This window comes from Schistocerca nitens, chromosome 12 (assembly GCF_023898315.1).
Source record: "Schistocerca nitens isolate TAMUIC-IGC-003100 chromosome 12, iqSchNite1.1, whole genome shotgun sequence".
Taxonomy (NCBI): domain Eukaryota; kingdom Metazoa; phylum Arthropoda; class Insecta; order Orthoptera; family Acrididae; genus Schistocerca; species Schistocerca nitens.
The window spans coordinates 152585376-152597376 of record NC_064625.1 but is presented as its reverse complement, the minus strand read 5'-3'; the positions used below and the strand labels follow the sequence as shown (position 1 = coordinate 152597376).

At 40.7% G+C, this 12001-nt stretch overlaps 1 protein-coding gene across 1 annotated transcript in view; it reads left to right on the top strand.

Annotated features, from left to right (window-relative positions):
• The window catches only part of LOC126215171 (uncharacterized), a 134514-nt gene that overhangs the window by 50838 nt on the left and 71675 nt on the right, over positions 1-12001 (top strand). Inside the window, exon 5 of the mRNA XM_049941838.1 lies at positions 6596-6903. Within this exon, the coding sequence (XP_049797795.1) occupies positions 6596-6903 (308 nt within the window). The remainder of the gene's footprint in view (positions 1-6595; positions 6904-12001) is intronic.

The following is a 12001-nucleotide window of genomic DNA, read 5'->3' as shown; positions in this document are numbered from 1 at the left end:
GCTGACAGAATTACTGTTTGAATTATGATAATTGTGAAGATTTGGCTGACGTGCAGAAAGGTGAAAGGACATTGTGTGATTACGGGTTTCAACCACATCTTCTTAATTACCACTGTAAAGTAATAATGACCCCCCATGAACCATGGACCTTGCCGTTGGTGGGGAGGCTTGCATGCCTCAGCGATACAGATGGCCGTACCGTAGGTGCAACCACAACGGAGGGGTATCTGTTGAGAGGCCAGACAAACGTGTGGTTCCTGAAGAGGGGCAGCAGCCTTTTCAGTAGTTGCAGTGCCAACAGTCTGGATGATTGACTGATCTGGCCTTGTAACATTAACCAAAACGGCCTTGCTGTGCTGGTACTGCGAACGGCTGAAAGCAAGGGGAAACTACAGCCGTGATTTTTCCCGAGGGCATGCAGCTTTACTGTATGATTAAATGATGATGGCATGCTCTTGGGTAAAATATTCCGGAGGTAAAATAGTCCCCCATTCGGATCTCCGGGCGGGGACTACTGAAGAGGATGTCGTTATCAGGAGAAAGAAAACTGGCGTTCTACGGATCGGAGCGTGGAATGTCAGATCCCTTAATCGGGCAGGTAGGTTAGAAAATTTAAAAAGGGAAATGGATAGGTTAAAGTTAGATATAGTGGGAATTAGTGAAGTTCGGTGGCAGGAGGAACAAGACTTCTGGTCAGGTGAATACAGGGTTATAAATACAAAATCAAATAGGGGTAATGCAGGAGTAGGTTTAATAATGAATAAAAAAATAGGAGTGCGGATAAGATACTACAAACAGTATAGTGAACGCATTATTGTGGCCAAGATAGACACAAAGCCCACGCCTACTACAGTAGTACAAGTTTATATGCCAACTAGCTCTGCAGATGATGAAGAAATAGATGAAATGTATGACGAGATAAAAGAAATTATTCAGGTAGTGAAGGGAGACAAAAATTTAATAGTCATGGGTGACTGGAATTCGTCAGTAGGAAAAGGGAGAGAAGGAAACATAGTAGATGAATATGGATTGGGGGGAAGAAATGAAAGAGGAAGCCGCCTTGTAGAAATTTGCACAGAGCATAACTTACAAGGGGAGGCCACCAATTGTGAAATTCAGATTCGATTCATACTGCGCATAATAAAAGCTCATGGCCAGAGGTGTAATGTGGCAAAGCACCAAAATGCACTTCTCAGCCGTTGTCGAGAAAATCGACAGTTAAAAGAAACCGTTGCAGTGAAATACTCTCTACGATTAACAATTTTCTACGGCGTCGTGGTGTAGCGGTAAGCGCTCGGGTTCGTAATCCGACGGTCGCCGGATCGAATCTTGGGCCATGCAACTTCTTTTTTTTTTTTTTTTTTTTTTAGTATTTGTTTTTTGTAATACACACAATATATATATATATATATATATATATATATATATATATATATATATATGTGTGTGTGTGTGTGTGTGTGTGTGTGTGTGTGTGTGTGTGAATTACAAAAAACAACAAAGCATCTGGTGAAGATGGAATTGTTGCAGAACTTTTAAAGGCAGCTGGTCCAAAAACCGTTAAAGAAATTACTTCAATCATGCAAAACATTTGGCAAACTGAAAAAATTCCTGATGAATGGAAAACCGCCTTGATTCACCCACTTCATAAGAAGGGAGACAAAACTGATGTTAATAATTACAGAGGAATTTCTCTTCTTCCAGTCACATACAAAATCCTCTCTCAATGTCTTCTGAACCGAGCACAACAGCAACTTGAATGGAAAATTGGCGAATATCAAGCAGGTTTCAGGCCAAATAGATCTTGCCCAGAACAGATTTTAGTCCTCAAACTAATTCTCAGACATCAAAAAATTTACAATAAAAAACTAGTTTGTACCTTTGTAGATTTTAGAAAGGCTTATGACTCAGTGGATCGTGAATCTCTTTTCCAAATTGTGAAAGAACAAGGCCTGGATCCTAAAACCACGGCAATTATCAGAGACATGCTAACTGGTACAAAATCAAAAGTAAAGTTCAGAGGAGAAATTTCAGAATCCTTTGATATAAAAACAGGCGTGAGGCAAGGTGATGGACTCTCTCCATTGCTATTTAACTGCGTTCTAGAAAAAGTAATACAAGAGTGGCGCGAACGAAAATTGGAGTTCAAAATTGACCAACCAGTGAAATTAGGACGAACAAATATTCGAATAGACTGTTTGGCCTTTGCAGACGACTTGGTTATTCTAACGCAGGACATCCAAATTGCTCAGAAACAAATAGAAATCCTTAAAGAAACAGCAGAAAGAGTAGGTCTCCAAATCTCATTTGAAAAAACACAGTATATGACTAGCAACAAACTGGCACCCAAACTTTTGGAAACTAAGTATGGAAAAATCAAAAGAGTCTCACAATTCAAATATTTAGGTGAAACAATCTCAGAGACTGGTCTAGAAAAAATTGGAAATGAAATTCGTTGTCAAAAGATGGAGACAGCTTTTAGACTTACAAAAGACATCTACAACAAAAAATGTCTCTCGAGGTACTCTAAATTGAGACATTACAACACGGTCATAAAACCAAGCCTTTATGGGGCTGAAACGCTAATTTTAAACAGAAAAAAGGACATTCAAGAAATCCAAAAAAGAGAAAGAAAAGTAATCAGAAAAATTCTAGGTCCAAAATATACTGAAGAAGGAACATACAGGCTAAGAGCAAATAGTGAAATTCAACAATACACCAGCATATATTCAGATATGAAAAAACGCAGATTAAAATTTTATGGGCATATTAAAAGAATGGATGCTACCAGACTAACTAAACAAGTAGTGGAATTCTACGAAAATCGAAGTAAAGCTAAATTTGAGACAATAAAATGGATTGCTGCTATAAAAGAGGACATGAAAGAGGCAGATATAAAACAAGATGAAATTCAAGACAGAAAATTATTTAGGCAAAAAATTCATGACTGGGTAGTTGGTCAAGCTGAAAAACCAAAGAAAACTGGAACCACATGGTCTGATGAAAGGAAAAGAGCTCATTCCGAGAGAATGAAAACAATTTGGGCAGAGAGAAAGTCTAAAAGAAAATAACTGAATGCCCCGTGATTGTACTTCGCGTGGTCCAGTAGGGCCCAAACGTGAATAATAATATATATATATATATATATATATATATATATATATATATATATATATATATATATATAATTCCCGGCAATCAGTTGCAACAATTATGCATATAATAAGTTGTTTGTCGTGGAAAAACTGGCGACTTCGAACATCATTATGTTTCCCGCAAACAAAGTTGTATTTCACAAATGTTATTAATTGTCTTCATAATGTTAACCACATATAGTTAACAGAAGACGTAGAAACGATATTCCGAAACGAATACGTATAGCGTAAGTCAAACGTTCGAATTAGAATAGAGACCCCACGAACACAAATTTGCTGTGGCAGGTATTAAATATAAACTCTGTTACTCGCTCGCTACACTTGAAGGACAGATGTTGAATGGGCCGAAACGAGCCGCCGCATAAGAGCGTAGTTGCGTGTTAACTTCGAAAGAAGGTAGATGCGGTCCCTAGCGCAACTTATAATATATATATATATATATATATATATATATATATATATATGAATTTCAAAAAACTAATAATAAAAAAAAAAGTCGCATGGCGCGGGTTTCGATCCGGCGACCTTCGGATTACGAACCCGAGCGCTTACCGCTGCGCCACGACGCTGTAGAAAATTGTTAATCGTAGAGAGTATTTCACGGCAACGGTTTCTTTTAACTGTCGATTTTCTCGACAACGGCTGAGAAGTGCATCTTGGTGCTTTGCCACATTACACCTCTGGCCATGAGCTTTTATTATGCGCAGTATGAATCGAATCTGAATTTCACAATTGGCGGCCTCCCCTTGTTAATCATAGCTAACACTTGGTTCAAGAATCATAAAAGAAGGTTGTATACCTGAAAGAATCCTGGAGATACTGAAAGGTATCAGATAGATTATATAATGGTAAGACAGAGATTTAGGAACCAGGTTTTAAATTGTAAGACATTTCCAGGCGCAGATGTGGATTCTGACCACAATCTATTGGTTATGAACTGCAGATTGAAACTGAAGAAACTGCAAAAAGGTGGGAATTTAAGGAGATGGGACCTGGATAAACTGAAAGAACCAGAGGTTGTAGAGAGTTTCAGGGACAGCATAAGGGAACAATTGACAGGAATGGGGGAAAGAAATACAGTAGAAGAAGAATGGGTAGCTCTGAGGGATGAAGTAGTGAAGGCAGCAGAGGACCAAATAGGTAAAAAGACGAGGGCTAGTAGAAACCCTTGGGTAACAGAAGAAATATTGAATTTAATTGATGAAAGAAGAAAATATAAAAATGCAGTAAATGAAGCAGGCAAAAAGGAATACAAACGTCTCAAAAATGATATCGTCAGGAAGTGCAAAATGGCTAAGCAGGGATGGCTAGAGGACAAATGTAAGGATGTAGAGGCTTGTCTCACTAGGGGTAAGATAGATACTGCCTACAGAAAAATTAAAGAGACCTTTGGAGAGAAGAGAACCACTTGTATGAATATCAAGAGCTCAGATGGCAACCCAGTTCTAAGCAAAGAAGGGAAGGCAGAAAGGTGGAAGGAGTATATAGAGGGTTTATACAAAGGCGATGTACTTGAGGACAATATTATGGAAATGGAAGAGGATGTAGATGAAGACGAAGTGGGAGATAAGATACTGCGTGAAGAGTTTGACAGAGCACTGAAAGACCTAAGTCGAAACAAGGCCCCGGGAGTAGACAACATTCCATTAGAACTACTGATGGCCTTGGGAGAGCCAGTCATGACAAAACTCTACCATCTGGTGAGCAAGATGTATGAGACAGGCGAAATACCCTCAGACTTCAAGAAGAATATAATAATTCCAATTCCCAAGAAAGCAGGTGTTGACAGATGTGAAAATTACCGAACTATCAGTTTAATAAGTCACAACTGCAAAATACTAACGGGAATTCTTTACAGACGAATGGAAAATCTGGTAGAAGCCGACCTCGGGGAAGATCAGTTTGGATTCCGTAGAAATGTTGGAACACGTGGGGCAATACTAACCTTACGACTTATCTTAGAAGAAAGATTAAGAAAAGGCAAACCTACATTTCTAGCATTTGTAGACTTAGAGAAAGCTTTTGACAATGTTAACTGGAATACTCTCTTTCAAATTCTGAAGGTGGCAGGGGTAAAATACAGGCAGCGAAAGGCTATTTACAATTTGTACAGAAACCAGATGGCAGTTATAAGAGTCGAGGGACATGAAAGGGAAGCAGTGGTTGGGAAAGGAGTGAGACAGGGTTGTAGCCTCTCCCCGATGTTATTCAATCTGTATATTGACCAAGCAGTAAAGGAAACAAAAGAAAAATTCGCAGTAGGTATTAAAATTCATGGAGAAGAAGTAAAAACTTTGAGGTTCGCCGATGACATTGTAATTCTGTCAGGGACAGCAAAGGAGCAGTTGAACGGAATGGACAGTGTCTTGAAAGGAGGATATAAGATGAACATCAACAAAAGCAAAACGAGGATAATGGAATGTAGTCAAATTAAGTCGGGTGATGCGGAGGGAATTTGATTAGGAAATGAGACACTTAAAGTAGTAAAGGAGTTTTGCTATTTAGGGAGTAAAATAACTGATGATGGTCGAAGTAGAGAGGATATAAAATGTAGACTGGCAATGGCAAGGAAAGCGTTTCTGAAGAAGAGAAATTTGTTAAGATCGAGTATAGATTTGTCAGGAAGTCGTTTCTGAAAGTATTTGTATGGAGTGTAGCCATGTATGGAAGTGAAACATGGATGATAACTAGTTTGGACAAGAAGAGAATAGAAGCTTTCGAAATGTGGTGCTACAGAAGAATGCTGAAGATAAGGTGGGTAGATCAAGTAACTAATGAGGAGGTATTGAATAGAATTGGGGAGAAGAGGAGTTTGTGACACAACTTGACTAGAAGAAGGGATCAGTTGGTAGGAGATGAAGGAGCTGGCACAGGATAGATTAGCATGGAGAGCTGCATGAAACCAGTCTCAGGACTGAAGACCACAACAACAAAAACATATATGAATATAATTCCATATAAATTATCGCTGTTTGAAAACTGTGGTTAAACTACTGCTTGTGGCTAGTGTATGGCTCAGCTGAGAAGAAAGAAAAGTCATTATTGTGGTATGCTGCCCCCTCTTGCCATTAATTTGTCAGGAACTTCCTGACACCATCTTCTTAGTCACACCTGGAATTCTCAAGGAATTCTTTTTTTTTTCCATGTTTGAATAGCCACCCTGATCTGCAGTGCTCCGATTTCCTACCAAATGAAACTCTTTCTGCTCGGAATGCGCCTCCATTACAGACACCGTGTTGTAGGCTACATATAGTGCTGCCACCTATTGGAATTCGTGAGACTACAGGGGAGCTGAAGCAGGAACATTCCACGGTGCCCCAGAACAAATCCTACAATTTTTCAGCAAAAATTGGCCTAGAAAAAAAAAATTGTGGACACGTCACTTTTGCAGCAAACACTTCGTACGTCATTGCAGTGTCGAGACGGGTGTCCGCTTGCAGGTGATGAAGAGCCTGGTGGAGAAGTGCTCGAAGATCCACACACTGCGGATCTCGAACCACCTGCTGCAGAGCCCGAAGTTCGTGGAGGCGCTGTCGCAGTTGCAGCACCTGCACTGGCTGCAGCTGGAGGAGTATTCGGCGACCGACCGGCGCGTCCTGCTGCGCCCGCTGGCCGACGGCTGCCCGCAGCTGTCCGAGGTGGACCTCGGCCACATGTACTACGACTTCGAGGACCTCGCCTACTTCCTCAAGGCCAAGAGCCGCATCCTCAAGTACCTGGGCGTCCGGTGGTCCATGGAGTCGAGGAGGTGCGTGTCGGGAAGTTTGCCGAGAGGGTGGTACTGAAAACTGAGTGACCTGGTGTCGCAAATATTAATTTTTGTTTCGTGGGCAAACCGTGTATCTATATAGGCTGGGGAAAAAGTCATTACAGTTTTTTTTGCAGATACCGGCCTTGTTGGGAAAAGTGACACATACAGATAAAAGGACATGCTGGGGACCACATGTGTGCACATCCGAAGAACGTGCCTCATGTACTTACTATGGTAGTGTACAGGGCAATACTGGTTTTGTGGCACAAAATGAGTGCAGCATAGCGTGCGCGCGCGCCCACACACACACACACACACACACACACACACACACACACCCACACACACACACACAGTTGACATAACAAAACTGGGTCTAAAGACTGTCAGAATACTCCCCTGCAGTGTTCACCACTCACTGCCAATGATGTGTGAGCTGCTGACAGTGTACAGTACAATTTTACAACACGAAACAATGTAAGGCAGAGTGTGTATGGTGGCATGTGTGATGCTGGCGATGGAAGAATGGGAGCACCTGCCGCTCTCTCCTGACCCTTCACCCCCTGACTTCAATTGCATATGAAAAGTAAAGGAGCCCCTACCCACTAGGCAGTTTGTGACAAGAAAGGACGTTGCCAATGTCGTGCGACAACAGAGGACCCGATTCGGACTCAGTGCGTCTAATAGTGAAGTGGGCGGTACTCGGCGCAATCCCTTCCTTCTGCAGTGTGTGGTGAATCTTGTGGGGACTACTTTGAGGGCCCTTAGGCCCAGTTTTGTCATGTCAGCTGCGTGTGCTGTGCTTGTAATCATTTTGCACCACGAAACCAGTATTGTCCACTACTGTAATAAATGTGGAGGCACAATGTTCACACACGTAGTTCCTACCTTGTCCTTTCATCTGTGCAGTATGTGTGGCATTTTCCCACTGGGGTGGTTTCTGCAAGGAAAAAACAGTTGAAATGACTTTTGCTCCAACCCTCATATATTAACACTGATTGGCTAAAATCATCTGATCTCAGTTGTAGGTTGCCCGATAAACTGCTTGGGGGGTGGGGTGGGGGGGGGGGGCAACAAAATTTGATTTTTAAAATTTCATATAATTACTGTCAAAATTTAAACATTAAAAATGCCATCATAATCTACTCATTAAAGAACTATGATCTTAGTTAGATGTTTAACCCAGTAAGTCAATTATTAAAGTTAGAAATTGTGTAGATGTCTTGAGATGGTGTAAGTCACACTGCACAGATAATCCAGACTATGTTACCCATTATTTGAAAATGAGGGCTCTTAGCAACTCCCAACAAATTTGACACACAATTTCAATCTTGTTGAAACTTTTTTTCACTGACACACACACACACACACACACACACACACACACACACACATTGCGGCAGGATCTCCTTGTAAAAATTCAATCACTAACATTCTCCTCAGAGTGTGAAAACATTTTGTTGACACCCATCTACATAGTGAGAAGTGATCATCATGATAAAATAAGAGAAATCAGAGCTCACACAGAAAGATTTAAGTGTTCGTTTTTACCCTACACTTTGTGAGAGTGAAATACTAGAGAAGCAGCTTGAAGGTGGTTAGGTGAACTCTCTGCCTACAACTTAATTGTGAATTGCAGAGTAATCATGTAGAAGTAGATGTAAATATCATTGCATGGAACACGGCTCTGAAGATATGTCATAATAAACATTGAGATGAGTGTAAAACAGCTTTTCTCAATTAAAACCCTGAATTATGTTGTTTTGTGTTTTTTTTCTAATTCTCATTACAAGGTACGTGATCATCATCATCATCATCAACTGTTTGACGTTCTCTGCTAGAGAAAAGTCCACTCTACACTTTTAAATGCATTACAGTTTTAATTGTATGCTTCCATGGGTCTCCTGCATATTTTGTAATGTCTTCTGCTTGCCATTTGTCAGATCAGTGTCCTACCCTCAGACTGCAGCAGATAACTCCCTCGCTCCATGTACTGTCCATTAGCCCGTCTACATGTCCTGCCCACGTCCAGTGCATTGTTCTAATTGTCTTTTTCAGCATTCTGTCCCTGACCCACTTATCTGTTCCCCTATCTCTCCCAGTGATTCCCAATGTGCATTTCAGCACAGCTCGCTGAAGAACCCCCAGTTTCTAAATGAAAGGATTTTGCATTAAAATGAAAGTCTGGCTGCTAGAAGTCAAAACTGGCTAGATAAACTGGCTCAAACTTTTTTTTTCCAGACACATTGGAAACTTAGTTTTGAAAACTTAATTTGATTCGATTTTTTATCAGACACAAAACTACAGTGGACTTAGTGCCCGATTGCCCACACTGAAACTGTGTTTGTGTGTTCTCTCCATGCCATTCTAGTAAAGCTGCCCAATGCTCTATAAGAGCACACAATCTGTTTAGGAATTGTTGTTGTTGTTGTTGTTGTTGTTGTGGTCTTCAGTCCTGAGACTGGTTTGATGCAGCTCTCCATGCTACTCTATCCTGTGCAAGCTTCTTCATCTCCCAGTACCTACTGCAACCTACATCCTTCTGAGTCTGCTTAGTGTATTCATCTCTTGGTCTCCCTCTACGATTTTTACCCTCCACGCTGCCCTCCAATGCTAAATTTGTGATCCCTTGATGCCTCAAAACATGTCCTAGCAACCGATCCCTTCTTCTAGTCAAGTTGTGCCACAAACTTCTCTTCTCCCCAATCCTATTCAATACCTCATTAGTTATGTGATCTACCCACCTTATCTTCAGCATTCTTCTGTAGCACCACATTTCGAAAGCTTCTATTCTCTTCTTGTCCATACTAGTTATCGTCCATGTTTCACTTCCATACATGGCTACACTCCATACAAATACTTTCAGAAACGACTTCCTGACACTTAAATCTATACTCGATGTTAAAAAATTTCTCTTCTTCAGAAACAATTTCCTTGACATTGCCAGTCTACATTTTATATCCCCTCTACTTCGACCATCATCAGTTATTTTACTCCCTAAATAGCAAAACTCCTTTACTACTTTAAGTGTCTCATTTCCTAATCTAATCCCCTCAGCATCACCCGATTTAATTTGACTACATTCCATTATCCTCGTTTTGCTTTTGTTGATGTTCATCTTATATCCTCCTTTCAAGACACTGTCCATTCCGTTCAACTGCTCTTCCAAGTCCTTTGCTGTCTCTGACAGAATTACAATGTCATCGGCGAACCTCAAAGTTTTTACTTCTTCTCCATGAATTTTAATACCTACTCCGAATTTTTCTTTTGTTTCCTTTACTGCTTGCTCAATATACAGATTGAATAACATCGGGAAGAGGCTACAACCCTGTCTCACTCCTTTCCCAACCACTGCTTCCCTTTCATGCCCCTCAACTCTTATAACTGCCATCTGGTTTCTGTACAAATTGTAATATGTGACCCAAATATTGTGCGTCTTTTGGCCACCAGTGCTTTACATTGGATACTTAAATTTGGTACAGTTTTGTGCACTACGCCACAGCTCTTAGGATCTTCTTTCTCTATTCCCATTGTGTGCAGGTGTTTCCTGCAGTTCCTATGACCAGGCACGAAACTTAATCTGCCTCTTATTGAAGCCCAGGATTACAGAACTTCTCTTAAAACGTGGCTTTGGCATCATTAGCCTTCCACATTTTTGTTTTTTAATCAGTTTGATCATTTCGTTTAACCATCACCTGTCAGCTTGTTCATTGCCACACATTCCTCAGTGACCAGTTTTCCCATAGTCTCTCGAGGCCTTCATGGCATTCTGCAGTGATCTTTGATCTCATTGCAGGGGATGACACAGATTTCAGAGCTGCTTGGCTGCCTGAATGAATCTAAATGCCATGATCTTTGTAGCATCTGTGTAGATTCCCCTCTGTGCTCTTTCTGATTGTGAAGATCTCCACCTGGAATACCATACCTGGCTTGCCTAGAGAGATTGTGCTTTCTGGTCTAGGCTGTATCCAGTATACCTAGCCCCACCACCTTCGTCTGTTTTTGACCCGTCAGCAAAGCAGATTATGTTTCCTGAACAATGTCACGGTTCTTTCCTCTACTGTTCCCTACCTCCTATAATTATATAGAAAGGCTTACTGAAGCAGCTGGAAGTTACTGTACGGTCAGCCGACGCTTTCTCAACCGTTCCTATACTTACTGCACTATGCTGGTGTGAGGTGCTGGGTATTATAAAGATTTCCAAATATTTCCAGTTTTTAATCTGTATGCCCCTGCCACTGTCTCCATTTTAACCCAAAGGTGTAATGGGGACATGTCCGGCATGTTCTCCATATGAACAATGGATGTGCTGCTAATTCCACCTGTTGTGGCTAAGCAGGCCAGTCTCTGCATCTTGCCAAAGTACTCAGCAGCCACCATCTGATGTTCTTTACTCCACTGTACTGTAACCCTATAAATTATTGCAGGTCTTAGGACAGGTGAGTGTATCCAGTGGGATGTACGCCTCAGATTTATTTATTTATTTTCATAGGTCCTTCTAGTGAAACTTTATTTAGTTTAACAGAAGCACTCGAGACCATTTTCCTGTACGATTTAATGAAATATTAATTTACAAATATTAGTTCCATATCTTGAAGCACTGTCTTTGATCCTCTCTCGTGTGTATGATGTTGACGCTAAAGGTTTTGGTCACCCCTTATTTATTTATTTTTAATTTTATTTACACATCAAGTTGCGTGGAACCAAATTGAGGAGCAAGTCCCAAAGGTCATGGAACGTGTCAGTACATGAAATTACAACATAAAAGTAATAACAGATCAAAATAAATGCTTATGAACCTGAAAAAAGTCGCTTCATAAGTTTAAGTAAACGCAATCGACATTACAATAAGAATCAGCTTAATTTTTCGAGGAACTCCTCGACAGAATATAAGGAGTGACCCATGAGGAAACTCTTCAGTTTCGATTTGAAAGCGTGTGGATTACTGCTAAGATTTTTGAATTTGAGTGGTAGCTTATTGAAAATGGATGCAGCAGTATACTGCACACCTTTTTGCACAAGAGTTACAGAAGTCCGATCCAAATGCAGGTTTGATTTCTGCTGAGTATTAACCAAGTGAAAGCTGCTTATTCTT